Raw genomic sequence first — 20954 nt, 5'->3', positions numbered from 1 at the left:
AATGCATGTCCAGGGAGCCAGGCAGGGAACAAAGAGCTTTTCCTTGGGGTGAAGCTTCACAAGAAGGCACAGCCAACATGATGTTCAACTGCTTCCAAAGATACTCTCCCACTCATTCCTTCCATCCACATCAGCTCTGCTGCTACCCAAATTCCTCACTCTTGGCCTGAGCAAACTTCCCCAGTGAGGCAAAAGGACAGCCAGACACAAGATCTGGCACAAGGCAAGTGGAGCTGGGAGCAGAGAACCCCTCTTCATCAACAGTCACCTGTCTGGGAGTGTTTATTCTCCTTGCAAAGTCTCAACTCTTTCCTTCAGTTCAACTCCTACTCCTCAGGCTATTAAGTCTGCTTTACAGCTACCTCAACTACTCACAGCTTACTCCTTGCTGAAATACTGTCAGCCTCCCACAGGCTGAAGTAGGAAAAAACCAGAGTTCTTGCTTTCCCAGGAGCCAGGAGAAGGGCCAGTCTCTGTCACACCCATTTACTTCCTCCACTGTTCCCACTTCCACTTTGAGTAGAAGTGAAGCCCAGCTTAAAATCTGAAATCTTTTAGTTCAGAGCATCCAGCATCCACCTAAGAAGCTCTTGAATTCTACACATCAGCCTCCACATGTTTGTCCCAAGCAATGTTCATGCTACAGCAATTCAAACAACTACTGGTCTCTTCAAATCCAGGTTTCCAAAAGAAGGGAACATCGAGTTGCTCTAGTAAAGAGTCCTTAGCCTATTTAACAAAATTCTGCCTTTCTCATATCACCTTTTAAAAGAGGGAAAAAGACAACTGAACCACAAGATAATCTTCTCCTTAGAAAGAAATTTCTTTGGGGGCCTTTATCACTTAGGAATAAATGTTTTGTTTTATCTCACTTTATTTAAAAAAAAAGGAAAATTAAAGCAGCAAATTGAGGCCGGGAAAAAAAAAACACCTTTCTAGAAGCTACTAGCAAGAGAAAAGAACACAGCTAACAAGATTCTTTGCAACCAATCTAATAACAAAGGCCTTCCTGTATTTTCAGAGTGTTTGTGAGAACTCACCACCTAGTGACACTTTCCTCACTGGTTTGTGAAGAGCATTTTTGGGACGGGCAGCAGTTCTATTGTTCCCTTTCTACACATGGGAAAACTGTGTCAGGGGGAGTCTTTGAGCATATCTGAGCACACAGGTGCAGCCCAGAAGCCCCACGCTCCTCAAGCCAGCTCCAGGACATGCATCTTGCAGCTGCATGGTAAATTAGCACAGCTCAGGCACAGCATTAACAGATCAGATTAATCTTGCCCTTGATCAGCCCAGAGTCCGAGTTTGCCTGCATTCACCCATGCAGAAAAGCCCTAATAGACCTCCTAAGCATCAAACAAGATGCCCAGTGATGACTCACTCCTGTAGTCCCTGACTGTAGCTTCAGTTTGGACTGTCCTTTCATTCAGGGCTGCATTCTCTGATCCATAACAGAACAGAACACAGGAGCTGAATCTCCATCTTTAGTCACCAGATGCTGCAGTCCCATCAGCCCCCATATCCAATGGAAGACTCTCTAGAGACTCAGAGCTATTACAGAGATATACAAAGATGAATAAAGCAATCAAAGGGAAAAAAAGTCAAACACACACAAATTGGATTGGAATTTAAATCAGACAGTATTAACTTGAACTCTGGTAAAGATACAAGAAACCTCCTGTGAAGTGATGAAGAAAGTTTCTTCGCATGTGCAATCACAACCCAGTAGCCACAAAGCATTGCCCTTTTCAAATTCCTGCTGAAGGTCAAGCATCTGGAAACCTGACTAGTTATCATCATGTTGGCAGTTTCAGCAGACTCAATTCTTTTCACTGGCTCAGGTAGCCCCTTTAAAACAAGTACTGTGAGAAAAACTAGAGAAGGAAGGAGATGTTGAGGAAATGCCACTGACAGTGGGTGGATGAAGCTACACTAAGCCCTGAGAGGTCTTTGTTCTCCCAAGAAAAATCTACTCAGATGAATTGCAGACAGACCTGAGCTTGTCTGCATGATCTCCAAGCAGGAATGTGCACCAGACCAAATCAAGGAGCTGTGCACAATCCCAGCAGCAGAGCATCAAGCACCACGTGCCTGATCTAACTGTCCTTGCTTTGATGCTTTTGTGGGACTTCTTTGCAGGTTGGGTTTTTTCTGGCAGAAACAGCAACACTACACCACTTCCAAAATGCTGCTGGCCTGTGCCTGGCATTTGAAGAATGCCACAGCAAGCTCACAGCTCTTTAACAGACACACCACTGCATCCATAACCATGGCACCATGTTCTACTATGACATGTCACTGTACAGTTAGTAGCCCAAAAGTGACTTTAAAGAATGCTCTAAGAGAGCATTTCACCAAACCCAGGCAAAGGCTAAAACCCATGCAGCTGGGTTTTAGAGCCATCCCTATAGCTACAACTAAGGATCAAATTATATCTAAACACCATAGTACAAGGGAGCCAAATTTATGGAGTCTGCAGAGCCCCCAAAACCCATGACAGACTGATGGCAAATTCCACTTACAAGTGTGTTCAGTTTGAAGTGGACCCACACTTTTTTTCATGCATCACCCCAGCATATATTTTTCACAGTATTTTGACACATAAAGCAATGGGGTTTATTTTCTGCCTTAATATTTTGCATATCAATAGGAAAGAGATACCATGCCTTTTGGGAAAGAAGCAATATGTATGTCATTCTGATTTCCACCTGCAGGCTTTTTTCTTCCTAACCAAAGAAAGGATTAAAATAATGCAGCTTCAACTACTTACATATGAAAAGTCATATGAATAAAAATAAACTGCTGGTATTAATGAATTAACATCTAAAAGGAACACTTTAAAATATAAACCAAGATATTCTAAGCTCTTTCCTTTAGCATTTAACAATTACATACTTCATTGGAAGCTGACCCACATTTAATTTTAAAATGCTACTTGTGTTTAATACATACAGTCCTGTGCTTTGACAATCTCATCTCAGAAAAACAACAGGACTGCATTTTAGAAATCAGACTATCCAGGCACAGATCAAAGTCAACCCTGTTTCTTCTGCCTTAAAATCAGGAGAAATAAAAGAAGTGGTTTGACTCTATGTGAATAATTGTTCTGAGAAAGGGTAGAGACTAGTAACTTCTATGAAGGTTTATTATCTAAACTCTGAAGTTGCAGCAAAGACTGAAGGTAATAAAATGTTTTATGAACAACTTCACTTTGCTCGTTCTTATATATCTGAGTTTATGTGGACTCCCTGGCACAGTGATGCTAAGAACCTGTAGGGAACTTTCTGCACATCCACTTTTCGAAGTATTAAAGAAATCATCTGGTGAGAGTCTGAACCTTATGAGCCTTCAATTCAAAACACAATTTCCTTCTGATCCAAATGCCTTAGGAAGCACAATTCTGGAAACATTATAAAGAAGCAAGTCACATACAATAAGACAGAGTGATCTCTAATCTGATGCCCAACAGTTACATTTTAATTTACGCTTGAATATTTTAATGTTGTTATCCAGTCAGTAAATTAACTCAAGATGCAAGAATAAAAAGGGAAGATGCATAGGGAAAAAGGTCACAAGGTCCACAAAAGTTGAGAACTTCACTTCTGTTTGAAGCATCAGCATTATGTTGTTGAATGCCACAGCTCTCATATAAAGGAATTGCTTAATACATTCCCATTCTGTTTGAAGGGAAATTAAATTTACATTCTTTGGGAATATGGTATTGTAATTAGTTCATGACTTGATTACACTTTGAAGTGAGCCGAGACTGCATACAGTGCATACAAATTAGTTAAGTTATGGTTACCTACCTACAGAAAAGCTACTGAGTTAAGAAAGTTAAGGACAAAGCCAAGGCAGTCTTCTGGAGCTATCAGGAAGCACACAAAAAACAACAAATTCATATCTAGTCTCTGGACTCACAGATGTCAGGTATGAACAGAAATAAAAAAAACCACAGTTTCCTAAACAGTTGAAGAGTTGTTTTTAAAAAATAATCTTTCCCTTTCCACCAATAGCACCTGTAGAGCCTCTGTTAAAACTGATTCCAAAGAAAAAGCAATAGAAGATACAACATTTTCTACCCTGGTTAAATTCACCAGCATGATTTATCCTAGTACTTGTAATTTGGCAATTTCTTTTATAGACAGCCTAAGTTTTATATCATCTACCAAGATGCTCTGTTCCACACAACTGATGAAATTCCCAAGTTTGCTTTAACACTCTGGAAAATATTGAGATGCACAATACAAATATAGTGCATCTAAAATTGGCCAAAGAAGTAGATAGCCCGTATGATTTGATGAGAGCAAGGAAATCATTTAAACCTAAAACTAATTCCCAATATAGCAGATGAACTCGGAGAAGTCTCTAACATACTTTCAAAGTGCAAAAGCAGTTTAGGGTACAGGATTTGATCCTACGTATTGAAAATCCTTTCCACAGGATATGCCAATCAAACTGGACAGCTTATCTGCCATGTTCTCTGGTTCAAAGGTGGGTAAGGACAAAAATATCACACGCCATCATATGCCAGCAGATGTGCCTGGATCAATAAATGCAAATACCATCTCAGAGCTCGCATTTTCTATTCCAAGTGGAAAGCACATCTCCAGCCTTATCTTCATTAATACAAACAAAAGAATACTTACAAGCAAAGAAAAAAAAAATAAAACAAAGATTTATGTTATAGCTTGGCTCTGCTAACAACTTTTTTTCCTGAAAAGGAAGGAATAACAAACAAAAGACAAATTACGCTGCTACATATACTGGCAAAAATATGCATTTTCATAATAATGAACGTAAGGGATCTGATGAAAGAAAAACTAAGAGCCTGAATACACAAAATATGCACCCCACAGATCATTGTTCAAGATACTGGTCTTGGCATGGGCCATGAAAATTTTTACTTTTAGCTTAAGAACTGCAGTGGCAGGAGATTTTCCTCACTGACAAGAAGGAATTTTTTCAGAACATACTTGCTCCTTTCAGGGGAGCTCTGCCAACGACTATAGTGACTTTCAGAATTTAAAGACTTCCTTTGGCATTTGCTTAAACGGCACAGCTACCCAGCCTCTTCCACTGGAAACTGTGAAGGAACTTGTTACTTATATATTTGTCTACCTGCCAGTAGATGTTCCTTGCATTTTTTATGGAAGAAGGAGCCTGGAGACTCAGATATACACAATTTCTGTGCGAAACAGTCCCAGCACCTGAGAACAACTCCACACATTTCATCATGTACGAGAGAAAATAATCACAACCTGCGCTGAGCGAGAACGCGAAGCCAAAAGGAGGCATTGTACCTACCACCATACACACAATACCGCCGCTATTTTTCCTTCTACATATTTAGAGCGCAAAATTAAACAAATAAAAGGAACAGTGCATAATTTAGCTTTCATTTTGTATCAAATTGCTCATAATTGTAACCATAAAATGATAATATTGTGCCATATGTGCATCTGCAGAGCCGGCAGCGGCGCTGACCGGCCCGGGCCGCGCCAAAAGTGGGGCTGCGGCGCCACCGTGTGCCCGCCCCGGGTATTGCACCCGGGCAAACGCTCGGGGTTCATTTTCTCACCCGAGAGCATCGCTCGGAAAGGTGAAAACCCTCCTGCTGCTCTTCTTCCTCAAATTACACTCTGCCCCACCCGCAGAGGCAGTCACGGCTTTACGTGAAACACCCACCGCTGGGAACATTCGCTGCTTTAGTTGCAGGCCTCTGTGAGAACTTAAAAATTTTTCACAGTAGCCACTGTTACCGTTTACACAAAGCCATTTGTCATCTCGGTACTACTCGATATTAAAACAGACATGTTCCTTACTCTAATTTGACAATGGAGCTCCTGGCAGAAGCCTGAGGAGAGATAAGGTGGGAATTGAGGTACCTGATGCTCAGCCTCTTATGTTTAGACACAGTAAGGAGTTATTTAACAGGATAAATGTGAGCTCGGAGTCAGAAGCGTGGAGAAAAGGGGATGAAGAGGCAAAAGAGAAGTGGAATGTGAAAGCTGAACGTACTGAGAGCAGAGATACAGCACCTCCATCTCAATTAAAGAACATGCATAGTAAATCAAAAAGGTCTCTGCTTTGCAGAGAATGAGAATGTAAGATCACAAAACATCAACTCGTTTTATAACTAAGCTGATCAGGTTTGGTCTTGGCTACTATCAGAATGGGGATCAGCTGAGAATACACAATGGTGTCTGTCTTTTTGCTTCCTTGCAGGTAACAATCAATCATCGCTCTTAATTTTATATATTTGACGTCTCTCACTGAACCTTTTTCTTACTCGCAAACAGGAATAATGCTGATGCATAAAATCAGTCTCTCCTTCAGCCCAGCTCCCACCACCTTCAGAATGAGAAAGACCTCATTTGGGTCCTTACTGGAAAGGAAATCTGGATGCTAGGGAAAGTTTTTGTTTGCTGCTTCCTAACATGGTTGTCAGTATCTTCCACTGGACATCAGGCTTGGCTATTTGAAGTTTCTTATTTCCTCTTTTTAAACTGGAACTTAATCAGACAGCAGCATACAGATTTTTATCTGACTATTGGCAAATGGTACAAGAGGCAAGATGAAAATCTGTAAATGTTGCTGGACAAAAATAGGAAAAAAAAAAAAAAAAACAGTGAACCAAGAAATCTTGCCCTTCTTATGGAGCTGTCTTCAGCACTACGGCTAGAAGAGCACCAAATGTAAAAATCACAGATCATTCTAGATAATTAATTTGTTTCCTTTAAAACTATTGCTATTTTGACAGTCTTTCTAACCCTGTTAGAACACAATCTGTTTGCACGATGTAGATGAGAGAAATGCAGGGCTCCTTTTCCTAAGATACACTTGAGGTCAAAACAGACTCCATACCAGCACATTGATATTAAGGGAGGTGTCCTCAAACCCAAAAAAGGGAAAATATTACATGATGGAGTGCTGGAAAGAACTTCTCCACCATGTGTTGCAGACATCTCTAATGGGGTAAGGACTTCAAAATGACAACAATCTCAGAAAGTTGGTCCTTTCTTGTGAAATCTGGCTTTAAACATGCCAAACTCAGAAGCACCAGTTTCACTGAACTGAGGCCAGTGAAGGAAAGATTTAATAACAGCCTCATTATAAGGTTCATTGTTGTAGGACTATTTAATATACAAGATTAACACATCTTATCTCCCACTTTCACTCAAACCTATTATACCCCTCATTAATACATGCACATTTCTACATCATTTACAGCACTCAGAAATCAAATATTATTGCTTGAAACAGGGTGCGTTCTGCTGCTCTTCCTGGTGATAGGCTCTTTTTGCAATAACAGTACTCAAAAATAAGCTTCACAACTCAAAATTAGAGACTTATGTAGGTAAACAGGGCTGTCTGAAACCGGGAAAAGTTTTAAAATGAAAATAATTTGTTTTGCCAACACTCTGGATTTCATTTCTTGATTTCAGTTCCCTCGCCATTTTCAGTACCCAGCCCATTCAAATATTATAAGGAAACTTCTGCTTTCTCAATGTAATGAATGATGGTATTCTTTCCTCCCAGCAATCTGAGATGTAGAAGTAGGTAAAGTGACCCACAGCTCCTCAAATTAAGAGACATTCTAAAAGTCTTTAGATCTGGATGGTCAGAGAAGAAAAGGAAGCTGTAAGGTAAGAACAGTACACTTCCCCAGAACACATTCCTTTGTGTCCACAGACATACCAGGGCTGGCCAGAACAATGTACCTTAAAATTACATGAAGGGGATGAAAAAATATCCACTTTCATGTTCTCAGGAGACCTAACGCTGCAGGTTGGCCCCTACTCTTGCACGAACTGTTGTGAGCTTGCGAGCATCTCAGGACAGAGAAAATGCACTTGCCCAGCAGCTGAGCAGATCCAGGTGTCTACAAGCTCCCCTGAGCTCCTCTAAGCTGTGGAACTGCTCTCCACAGAAAGCTGCAAATGTTTATAGGGACTCACCTAAAAAAAATTCCTAAGAACAACACCACCACCACCAGCCAGTGTTACCAAACACAGAGAAACATCCTGACTGCAGTTTTTACTTACAGGCTTCTGGACTTTGTGAGACTTTGGGGGGCAAGTATTATCCTGCCCTTATACTCCACTACATGCTTGTGACCACTGTATTGTTTTGCAACACTGGACTTTTAATACAGTACAGATGTACTTTGGTTTATGTTTATGTAATAAGTTAAACACATTAAAACATTCTTAGAATAGTGAAGATACCTCTTCTCTAACCATCTGAGAACAATTGTTACTTCTTGTACATTGTTAGAAAGCAGGTTTCCAAAATTCCCTTTACTTCACACCTTACTTTCTGAAGCCATCCTATGGTACCATAAAGGTTTTCAAATCAGATGGCTAATACTTATTGAAGAGAAAGAAAATTAATTACCTGGAATGATACTCTTGGGAAGTACTGATAGCAAAGATTTAACTTCCACAGGCCAAATGTACAGCTCCTAGGATTTTTTTCTACTGTTCTTGAAGATAAAGATGTTTATTCTGGCTGATTAATTTTGTATCAGAAAATACAATTTGCTGGGACAGGCCAGAATAACCCATTCACACTGAGCTTCAGACTTTCTGGAACCATGCATGCTTTCAGGTAAAAAAAGTCACGAGGTTTTAGAACTTGCTACCTCCTGGAAGAAAAAACACTCATCCCTAAATGCTCACATTTATTACAACTAAAGAAGAGCTGACATCCTGGAGGTCTCCTTGACTTCTTGACAATGAGCTTATCAAGGTACTCAGCTCATGTGTATGGACCACAGAAGTCCAAGGTATTGGCAGGGAAGAGAGAAAACCTCTTCCCCATAGCTATGACTTTTTTCCCTCCCACTACAGCTCTCCATTCATCTGAGAGAAACATTGCTATGTGTTAGCCTTGAGGGTATCAGTGCTGGAGGGCTGTTACTCCTGAAGACAGGAATTCCTGAATCTAAACTCAAAAGTGCTCATCAGAAGAAAATATAGCAGAAAAGAGTTTGCATAAAGAAAGTAACTGGCAGCAAGAAAATGATACTTTCAGATATACTCCTCTCACAGGATTAATATTTGAGTAAGCAAATAGTTCTTTGGCAAATTCTTTACTTATTGCAATGCAGTCAGAATCAGTGAGATGACTCCACATACAGCAACTGCTGATAATGCAGGGATCACCACGGATGCTTAGAAGAGCTTAGTCTACTCAGGAATGGAATAGACCTTCTTGTCAAATACATTCCCCTGGTTATAATAAATTTCTGAGCCATCAAACCAAATACAACATAAGGAAACGGAAAAAAAAATCAAGCACTAGAAGGTTTTATATAACAGGGGCCTAGAAAAACAGAGAAATTAGGGGTATCTTCTAGACCAAGAAGTGATCAAGGTAACCTGCACACCAAGCCATATATGCCTGCCAGCTAGAAAGGAAGGAAAATTATTGTATGTGAATACCTCACAAGGACCCTGGACTAGAAGTGACTGGTTTTCAGGAAAAAGACCACGATAAAATTAAAGAAACAAATAAATAGAGATATCTACCTTCCTCCCAGAAGTTCAAAACAGAGGACAAATAAAGGGCACAAAAGCACTGAACATTTAATCAGATTTTCTCATTGATAAGCACCATGGAGACTATGGAGGAGTAATAGCTCCCAAAGATTTAACTTCTTTACTGTAGGATTAATTTAGAAGCCAAAACTGCAGTACAGCTGCTCAGTATCTCTCCTTAATTTCAACAGACCAAGGAAACATCCCTATCTTTCCCATCTCAAATGGAAACTTATTCCTGTACTAACAGCAAGAAACCTTCACCACTGCAGTATCTCAACAGCTTATGGCTATCAACAGACTTATTGTCATCATCCCTGTATGCTCACTCTGCATGGAAGGTCACATTTGATATGGGGGAAGCTGGGATGGAGACAAGGCATGTGATTTACAGGACTTCACAGAAGTAAGAAAGCCCAGGAGAGTCAGACCTGAGAGTCCAGGAGAGACCACAGGAGCCTGCAGTGTCACTGTCAGCTCCATTCTCTGACTTGCTGTACTCCACACTGCTGATGTGGCTTTCTGGGCAGCCTCCCTAACAGTCCAATCCCTGGTTAAACCAGGAAAAAAAGGGAGGTGCCCTTTCCTCTTTTTTTCAAGTTTTCATGAGTAAGACATTTCATATATTCTTGTCTTCCTCTTCCAAGGATTAAGGTGAGAAAGAACTGAAGTAAAATAGGGACAAAAATTAAAGCAGTAGCTGTACCATAACACATCTGCCTCTGAAGCAGGAAGGAACAGACAGCACCAAAACATCTTCAGATCTGACAGGTTGCTCTGCTACCAATCTGCACTAGCAGGTGAGACATGTCACTCCATGACAAGTATCAGAAATAAAGGAGCTTAATGTAACTTCTAGTGTTTTATAAGACTTCCCTCTATTGTGCAAAAGGAGACGACAAGCAGTTCTAACAAAACATGGTGAGATTTTTCTCCCCTGAGCTGCAAAGCTTTAAAATTAGCACTTTGTGTATGCTTGTTCTTTTAATGTCTGCATTTATTAAGGAGCAAAACAACCATGCATCTGAAATGCCAGAGAAATATGGATCCATAAATAATGCCACATTCCTATTCACACCTAATCTAAATATTTATGTAGTAATTTACCAGCAAAAGATGCAAACTATTCTTTAAATGCTACACTGTATTAAAGGTTAACCACGTGACATGTTTTATTATAAGGCTCTGAATTCAACACAATTTTTATTTTCAGTCAAAGTTCTGGTGTTGAAATGGATGGACAGGGACGAGGAGCTTCAGTCACCTCTATAAGATGAATGCTGGAGTTCAGGCTTCCTCAGTATTTTTCAGCCCACATAGCCATAGGCCATGGAACTCAGCTGCATACTGATTGAGAGAGGAAGATCCACCTTCTACACAGCTAGAAGAGGTAGAAATAGCTCTATCAGTGAGGCTAGATGCTTACAGCAGGCCTGTTGGTGCAGTTTCACTTAGATAATTCAGCCTCTGCTGGAATCAGGGCCAAGTCAGCAGGGCTGTGCACACACCCCTGAGGGAAACATTAAATGGAAAAGCAGAACTGCCCCCACTACAAGCACATGCCCTCGAATTTCACAGCTGCTAGATGCAGACTCACCTTGACAGTGAGGAACAGCTCTCTGCCCAGTACCTAACACAGGAATTCATGATCCACTCCTCACTCAGTCCTGCAAAACCCAGCTCCTCTTTCACTTCATGTCCTGCTACAGTCATCATGACATATTTATGGCCATAACAGTTCCTTTTGGTTCCTCCTTCAGCTCTCACCTTCATGCCTTCTGTTCCTAAAACCTTTCATATTAGACATAGTTCCCAACTTATCTTGTATTTTCTCTCTTATACAAGTCTTTCTTTAGAAATATTACTTTGCTGACTTCGTTTCCAATTCTCTTGATCTCTACATGATCTTCCACACAGAACACTTTCTTCATGTCATCACTTTCCTCAGATGCAAGACCTTTGAAGCTCACTGCAGACTCAGCCATGCAGGAACTGATACAAAGGTTTTACTGTGTTTTCCTTTTTCATGAACAGAGCCCATTCAACTTACACTACACTGAGAGAGATCCACTCTTGTGTAACTTTTTGAGGCTATAATGTGCCAGAGTTTTCAAGGCTGTAAAATAGAGGGGTAAAAAACCCCCCACATTTAAACTTAACTAGTGTTCTGGGAGCTAAACATCTTCCAGGTTGTAGCATAAGAAGAAAATGAATATTATTGCCAATATGCCACCTCCTTGACTGAAACTCTCATGAGAAAAGAAATTCCACAGGTCTAAGCACAAGGTATTCACAAATAAGCATTATGGCCCATTTTAAATGCCCAACTTCTTCACATTTCCTTTGTGACTCAAAGCAGATAGCCCTAACTCAACAGCAAGAAAGGCTCACTTTCTCCAGAAAGAGCTAATCAGGCAGAGCAACACGAGATCTGGTCACGTTCCCTGCTTCAGCAAGAGATAAAGAGCAGACTTTTTGACAGAATTTGCATTTTTGGTTCTCATTTGCTCTGCCTGGATAGGCTCACCAATCTGAGGCAACACTTTCAGACACTGGTATTTTGAACACCACTGGTCTCTGGGACTATCCTTTTTCTGCACCTCACCGTATTTAGATCGAAGAAACCTTGGCAAAAAAAACAGAGGAAGCAGGAAGCATAAATGTTCATTCTTAAGTTGCAGTAAAATCTTTCATTTCAATGATATACAGAAGTACTTGGAATGTATTACAGCTGATAAATGCAGAAATGAGGTATAGAATACTACTGAAAATAGACCTTATTTGTATGCACGCCGTACAAATATGTTAAAATACGTAGTTAAATATGCTGTTGGAGTTAAGTAGCTTTCATAGAAGAGAATCATTGCAATTATCAGTGGTAATAGCAAATCCTCTCTGATACAGATGTTTACTTCCTGTTCTAAGAACTAGGGCAGGAAACAGCCATGTTAAAAATATTTGTCTAGCACCAGCCATAGTGTTCCTATTTGTTACAGCTAAGTGTACAACCTGTAACAAAAATAGATAGTTTTTTCTTCCTCCCCCTCCAGCATAACCTAATATATTTAAAACCTTTATTCAAAGACCAAATGCTTGCTACTGTATTTTGGTACAAGCTGTCTCTAACTACAGTCCTATCTCTTCAGTTAACAACTGGAACACAGAATTAGTCATCTCTAGGAAACAGATAGCATTAGCTTTTCATCACAAAAAGCTCAATTAAAGCCCATTTGAGAGAAGCTGAGCCACTTCTTTATTGCATTTTTTTCTCTTCCCTGCCTCTTGATAGCTAGGCTGAACCTAAATACCATTAACTGCTGTGAAGGCTAATATGCAAAGCCTAAGTACAGACCTGACTAGGGCGAGTGCCTCTCTCAGTTCTGATGCATGGGGGAAAGAAAGGAGTCATCCACATACAGACAGCTTCTTCCCCAAGCCCACATGTTTACTCCTTGCCAATTTCTTTTGTAAAATGGTAGAGGTGAAACTGTCTATTCAATTTTTTAAATTTCACTGTGTGCCTTCTGTCTCTTAGAACATGGCAAATACTGTCTCTACACTGTATCCCTAGTACTTAGAATGCAAAACACTTTATGACACTTCTAGCTCTGGGAGAAAAGAAAATGAAGCATGAAATAAGAAATATACTAGCAGAACAATATTCATTGACACTGGTGAATCTGTATACTGCTGCATTGGGAAAGTATTAGTATTTGGGGTTTTAGGCTTTTTTTAATATGTTTGTCCAGCTTGTCTGATGTCAATGGCATGTCTGCCCTTGCAGCTTTTCCATGTAACATGCAACACAGATGCCAAATTCATCAAGTTACACTCAAGTCCAACACATTTATGCATTATCATTTAAATGACAAATGTTTTAAAGCTAAACTTTGTAATTATCGTCACAGTTCTTCATAAATTCCCCACCCCTGAAAAAACACAACCAAATTTGATGAAGAGTCTGAAGCCAAACACAGAACTAGAAATCTTTTCTCTCTTAGCAAGAGTCTAGAAGTAGAAATAGTATTTTCTTTCCTAGCAAGGGTCAAGACAACAGATTGCCAAGCTGTAAATACAGCACAAAACACATAAAAAAATCTTGACTGACCAAAACTGATTTTGGTTGAAAAAACTTTTTACAAATTGTTCTTTGTTTCTTGTAGCTTGTACTGAAATTGAAAGAAAATGGCACCTAAAAGAAGAAAAAAAATCACATTCTTCAAGTCCATTATGTACCAGCAATATTCAATTAGTCAGTCTCACACTGATATTAGATGATGTGTCCTTGCACTGTTTTAATTTACAAAACCTGAAATTCCTGCAGAAATATACACAGGCAGTTCCAGGACTCTTAAAATTTGTCACATCCTACAAGTAAGAGTTGGGAAAATAATAATTGGAAGAAAATACACTGCAAAAACAGAATAAAGAATAAAAACTGCTTTTCAGAGCAGACTTCTGAAGCTCAGTCCCAAAAGATGAGTGATAAGAATCAGCTGTCCACAGCATATCCTGGTGTGTCAGGTGTGTGGCAGGAAAGGTATGGGAGCTTCCACACCAGAGAAAATGTGCAGAGACTGGCACTTCTGCATCAGGTATCAAAGCAGAAGCAGATTTATGTATATCAGGCTAATCAATACTAAAATGGATCATGTCTGAGCCACCTAATGCCTCATGCCAGGAATTCAAATAGTCTGAAAAGCCTTTATTTTGGAAAATAACTGCTACAACCCCCTTAGGATGCCACTTGTGCTGCTGCCACATTCCTCAAAGCCCAGGGAAAATATCCCTCTTATTCTACTTTTAATGGAAAAACCTTCCATATACTGTAGGAAGGTCCTAGACAGATCAGCACTTATTTGGGTGAACTAGTTAGAAATTTGGCTAAAGTCATTGTGGATAACAAAGACTTAAATCTTTTACTAGTGATTTGCTTGAATTATACATCAGATTCACACTAATGTAATAGGCAACTTGGAATATGCAGCCCTGATTTAGCAGGGATTCTCTCATGAGGAATTATTTACAAGTAAAGAAGGTACAAATTAAGTGGCAAAAAGCAAAGATAAATGTCACAGCACTCATTACGAGCAGGCCCAGTGCAATACTGACTGTGCCAAAGCTACAGCAGCAGGTATTTACAATGTGAACACATAACAAATACTTAAAAATTACTTTGTGTACCTCCTATTTTTTCACTTTCTTCCAGTGTCTTGAGGAAGGACCATTCTCACCAGTTTCACCTCTCTTCAAATCTACCTGGACACTTTTTGAAGGGAGAAGCTGGTATTTCATGGTTCTAGACCATTTTGAAAGCCTACCACTTTGGTCTCAGTGTATGTTCAAAAACCAAAAGGAACTACCCCAACTACCTTATACATGCAAATAAACCCAGCCATAATTATAGCTGTACAACATAGAACACCAAAAGAATTTTCTCTAAATTTGCAGCCAATTTAGTATAGATTGTCACAAATAGACAATTGGTCTTCTATTCCATTTCCTTAAGGCAGGAGGGATGCAAAATTGTTAGGAGAGACAGCAAAAACAAAAGATGAGTTCCAACATCTGGAGCAGAACAGATGAAAAAGCTAATGCTTTCTTATTTTCATCCCAAAAAATTGACAGAGTGTTATTTACAAGACACAGGATTGGGGGTGGAAAAAAAAAGGTGCTGAATTTATTCTTTGCATTAAGGATGATATGAATTTGGCACAAGGGTCTTCTATTTCCTGCTACATAAATGAAGTCATTGACTAAGAACCCCAAAATATTCTCATGCCACAAAAACACCACACACACCAATCATCACTGCTGAGATGCTGACATTTGCTGCAGGGCTGGTGCTGCTGCACTGAACTTAGGCACATAATCCACCTCTTTTCTAATTTAACTAGAATCTATTCTAGTCTACAGAAGAACTACAATCTTAACTGCAGAATATGTATATTTTTCCCTTGATTGCGTCTACTTGTTCTTTCAAGGGCATTCCCATTAGGAACAAACACTTCTCCATCCTCTCTCCCCCTGAAAGCAGAGTGAAAATAATCCTATCAAGGGAAACTTATTACTGTTTCCAAATTGCGCCTGGCTCTCAGCAGGCACACTCTCCAGGCAACAGTTTTGCCGCTACATTATAACTAATTTTTTTTTTCCAGATGACATTTTGTACTGTAAGTAGGTAGAGGAAGGACAGATATATGTGGTTTGGTATAAGAACGAACCTTCTTTAGCCAAGCAAAAAAAGCGGTGTCTCCCCTCACTCTGCACCCTCCTGCAAAGAAATTTTGTTCTCACTCCTCAGAATGATTTCTTAGCACGTCGCACTATGGCCAAAAAACAGACCCTTTCACAAATTAACGCTGCAAGAGATAGATGAAACCTGCGGTTTGTTCAAATTTGGAGCTCCTAGCTGCAGAGGATAATGAAGAAATAAAAGGAAAGAGGGGAAGAAGGAGAACAAAAGAAAGCCCAAAGCCATCATTCGATTCCCGGTACCCGGACACGGCACTCGCTGGCCAACGCTGCCACCTGGTGGCCACGGAGAGCGGCACAGCCCCGGCTCCCGAACCGCGACTCGGGAATGTCACCCACCGTGTCCCCTGCCACAGCCACCAGCCCGGACCACCGCTCTGCACACAGAAAAACCCCCTCCCTCTGTGCTCATGGCTTTCTGCAATCCGTCCAAACACATTCACCAGAACGTCTTATATACACTATTACCACTACAAGAAAAAAAAAAAAAAAATAAAAGAAAATAAAAAAGAAAAAAACAACCCAATCTCAAACCAAGACATATTCAACGGAATTAAACGTAGTGAATTTGATTTTTAGAGAGTAGATATAAAGCAATTTTAAAACTAATTCAAGATAAATTCACCAAAGGCTGCTTCAAGAACAATTAACAAAAATGCCTCAAAGACAGAAGCCATTCTTCCAGACAGAGGGAAACTTACTCAAATACATACCAATGAATTTGTCTATAATTTCTAGTTTTTTAAACAGAACAAAGACAAACACACAAGTCTTACTGACAGAGCCACACGAAACTTAGCAGGATGAAACTACTATCTGAATCTAGAGAAAAAAATATCATATCTTAATTCTTCTGAGTAAAATAACCAAGGGAAATAGATACTTCTTTGGGAACAGGACAGAGAGAACACAAGAACTGTACAGTAACAACAGGGCTGTGCACGTCAGAACATCAACTTCAAAAATCAGAGTGAAGAGAGGTCAGAAGCTAGATCCCAGCCTTTAATCTGCAAATGCAAGAACAGCAACTCTCAAACTGCCTAAAAGAAAGGTTATACACTGCCATTCTCTCTCCCAGCAACACCCACAGCCCAGCTCCTCCTTGGAAGACTCAGCTTAAGAGCAGTTCAGCTCAGAGGAATTATTTAACCACATCACACTCACCTGGACACTACCCTGCTCTGCATTTCACAGCCTCCCAAAGGCATTTGACCAGCTACATTAATGCCCTCTCCTTCCACATACTCTCATGCACTGAACCTGAGTAACGTTCTTGCTCCTCACCACATCTCCCCACACTCCAGGCATTTCTGAAAAGCTGGACCATTTTTCTTGATTCCAGAACCCAGGTGTGCAACCCTCACAGATTTACAGCATCCCTACCTTTACAGACATGGAAGTGAGAAACAAAAGTCTACAAAATTCATCACAGCAGATTAATGATTCAGGGAAATGTACTACAAGCTTGACATGAAAAAAGGACTTTGTTATAAAGCAACATACCAAGCTTATTCTCCAGACAATGCATAGCCCTAGCTTCCCACTTTCTGCACAGCACATTTCATGTCAAATACAACACAGTTATACAATACTTGCCTAAAAATCCTTTTGGACAACAGGGAGTAACACTTTAGAACAGAAGTCCAAAGAAGTAGTAAGAATTATGCCATAGTTGAAGTATCAAATTAGAAAAAAATACTGCTGCAGTCAGTTCTACAGGCACAAAGATTGTCAGGAATGACAAAGCTTTGAAGGCATGACATCCTCTTCGAAGTTTGCCTCCAAGCAACTATCACTTCTTAAGCTTCAACTATTCTAGATTCCAATTGTAAGTAAAAGGGTCTGGCAAGCCTAAAACACTTGGAATTAAATAAATAAATAAGTCTTAAAAAAAACTAAAATTTGAGACCCTGTCATTTAGTGCCAGCTTCAAAAAACGTAAGATTACTTATGTCAGGTTTCTTTCTTTAACTGTATGGGGAAAGACTTCACAAAGCACATACTCATTTTTGTAAATACTTTAAATACTGCAGCTATGGATATCCATACTGGCACAACTCGGGCCTTTCTAATTCTGATTTTTTTTTTTTTTCTTCTGACTAGAAAATACCATTAAGCTGATTTTGATATTTCTTCTCATAATTCTCCAACAATAGGATGACCTTGCTTACTGAAAGTTTTTCTTGGGTTAAGTGAAACAGAACAATTTTTCTTTGTGAACTTGCTGTATCCTTAAATGCAGCACACAGTCCCTGCATCCTCATTCTGGTGTCTCTTTGTTTCCAAAAATGTCACAAGTCAGGAGGACAATCAAAATCAAATCACTTTTCCCCCAGCAGGTCTCCGTAACACATTCAGCTTGCTGTGTTTTCTGTTGTTTTAAATCTGTAATGTCCTCTTCAATTTGTAAATTTTTAATTGGAACCACAAGACATGCAATTGTTCTCCTATTTCTGTAACTCTTGGGAACCTCACACCACTATCGCCTTGTTATTGAGCATTTTACTCCATAAGCTCTGCCAGTGTGATTGCAACTGTTTTCACTATCCTTTTTTTTTTTGTCACTACATTCAGATTTCTACCTTCCTATTCACATCTTTACTAGAAAGTCAGACTCAGGTAAACTTACCACTGTCCACTGCCTGTATCACTCTGGCTCACTACCTACTGCCTTAGAAATTCAGATGTGGAACAGAAAGATTGTACCTGTTCCAAATAATTCACACTTGAATACAATCTTTGCCGTAAACTTTGCACCTTATTTCTTTCCTCATCATGATCATAAAACAACTGCTGGAGTTTGTATTTTCTCTGAATGAGATTCCCCAAACGTATCCTGAATTCAGTCAGATATAAGAATTCATTATTTTAGTTCAATCTAATGTTTAATCATGACTGTGTCTGTGTCTCAGCTGTCATTTCTTGGCTTCTCCACCTCTTCCTATCACTTCAGTGCTTTATTTCTCTACCTTGCTACCCACAATGTTTTAATGTCAGCCTTTACTCCCACTGCTCTCTGGACTTCAAAGAGGACCTGCTTTCAAAGATGTTCTGCATAGGCAGACTGCCCTCATCACTAATGCTTACCTCACAATCTCAGCTATTTAGTTTCCATTTTTAATTATCTTGATTTGCAAGATATTTGGATGACAAATATCCTAGTAAAAACACTGTAAATGCACATGCCTAATACAAATGAGTAAATATAACTCTGAGCAAGTCACATTTGAACTAGACAAATTGAGGCTGCAAAAGTAAAACACCAGCACTTTGATATAAGTTTTGGATGAAACACGGGAGGAAACCAGAGATCTCCAGTGTGCCATGTTCAGTATGGCTCACACGGCTGCAATAAGCAGCAAGCAGTGCTCCAGCAGAATATTCCAATCGGCTTTCAAAATAAATCTCAAGTAGGGGGTGTAATAATCAAGTTGGTAAACTCAATTTGAACATGAAATGTATTGATTTCTTCTGTGGCTAATCACCATCGTGATTCTAAATTATAAAGATCAGAAATTCTCTTCTCCCTGAATGCATACAGTAAATTGCAAACCAACAACAGCCCACAGAGCTGTAATTGCTATTCTGACAGGATAAAAATGCCTATTCGTCCTATTGTTTTTGTGAGTCCATCTCCTCTCTCCCCTTTTCTTCTGTCTTTCATTTCATCTGTTTTTTCACCCAAATGTGAACTTTGGGGATATAAAAATAAAGAGCTTTTTCCAGATGTTTCCACAGAATCTAGTGCTTCATTCGATGCCCCCAAACCTTTCCCTTTCCTACAGTAACACACTGCACATTCTCAGGTCAGTCATAGACTCATAAAATGGTTTGGGTTAGAAGGGGACTCCAAAGATTACCTAACCCCAAACCCCTACCATGCATAGGGACCCCTTCCACTTGATCAGGTTGCTCAGAGCCACATCCAACCTGGCTTTAAACACCCCAAGGATGGGACATCTACACATTCTCTGAGCAGTCTGTGACAATGCCTGGCCAACCGCACAATAAAGAATTTAATATCTAACCTAAACCTGTATGTTCAGCTTGAAGCAATTCCCCTTTGTCCTGTCACTACAAACCCTTGTAAATAGTCTTGCCTCACCTTTCATGAAAGTTCAGAGTCAATAACCATGACTAATGAATCTCACATATTCCAGTGTTACTTCTCTATAACCTGTGATCCATTCAACTGAGTATTTTCACACATTCTGGTAATTCCATCCCTCTGTTGGTTTTTTGTTTCTTTTAAAGCATAGTCACCCCAGTTCAAGTTACTCCTCAAATACAGATTTTACCCAAGTTCTCTATCACTTAACAAATCCATGAAGACAGACAACTCTCTTATCCCAGAAGGTGAGCTAATGTGCATGTCTCAAACACCAACAACCAGATGGCTGTGGAGACAAGCAAGGATTGTTGCTATTAACAGACAAGAATTGCTGGTAATAACCAAGGATAGCTGGTATTAACACACCATGAGGAAAAAAACAGGATGTGGCTGGAGAAGAGGCATATAGGGATAGGACTGCACTTTTCCAGGACAAACTTCCTTGTCCTGGCTCCTGGAGATAAGCACAACACAATATAGGTGTTGGAATGAGGGCAAGAAACAGGCATGGGCTGCAGAAGGATATAGATACTAGCAAACACCCTGAAGCCTCTCCAAGCCATTTCCAGAAAGGTCTGGAAGAACTGAATGCACACAGCTGCTAAATTACTTTGGAAATTTACCTCCAGCACAGGAAAATTCATCTGTAAAAAGATACCCCAAAAATTCCAGGTGTATGTGCACCCCTGGACTCTGCACACCCCAACAGCTGCATCAGTGATGGAGTCAGGATCTCTCTGGTGATCTCTCCCTCTTTCTTCCTCCCTCTCTTTAATTCATTTCTCTCTCCCTCATTCTTCCACTTCATCTTACCCCTTTATCCTAAACCCTCTGCCGTGTGCTTGTAGGAGGGTAAGGACTCACATAGCAATTTTCATGCCAAGTGTGCAATTTATTAATACAACTTTGTGATTGTTTGCAGACCATCTGACTCCTGTTGTTCCTTTCAACCATGAACATCTATGTACCTTGGGTGCTCCCTTCTCCTTAAGAGTGGGACATCACAAACACTAGAGATATGAAAGAAAATTCAAATGCCAGCT

At 39.9% G+C, this 20954-nt stretch overlaps 1 protein-coding gene across 1 annotated transcript in view; it reads right to left on the bottom strand.

Moving 5' to 3' along the window:
• LOC306814524 (protein hinderin-like) overlaps positions 1-17328 on the bottom strand; it is a gene marked incomplete at its 5' end in the record, with an annotated part of 123590 nt that extends 106262 nt beyond the window's left edge. Inside the window, 2 exons of the mRNA XM_079330658.1 lie at positions 16044-16177; positions 17304-17328. Coding sequence (XP_079186784.1) covers positions 16044-16177; positions 17304-17328 — 159 coding nt within the window. The remainder of the gene's footprint in view (positions 1-16043; positions 16178-17303) is intronic.
• Between the last annotated feature and the right edge of the window lie 3626 nt (positions 17329-20954).

The sequence above is a fragment of the Erithacus rubecula genome, assembly GCF_903797595.1.
Source record: "Erithacus rubecula genome assembly, chromosome: Z".
NCBI classification, from domain to species: domain Eukaryota; kingdom Metazoa; phylum Chordata; class Aves; order Passeriformes; family Muscicapidae; genus Erithacus; species Erithacus rubecula.
Note: the sequence above shows the minus strand (reverse complement) of the source record. Positions and strands in the feature narration are given on the sequence as shown.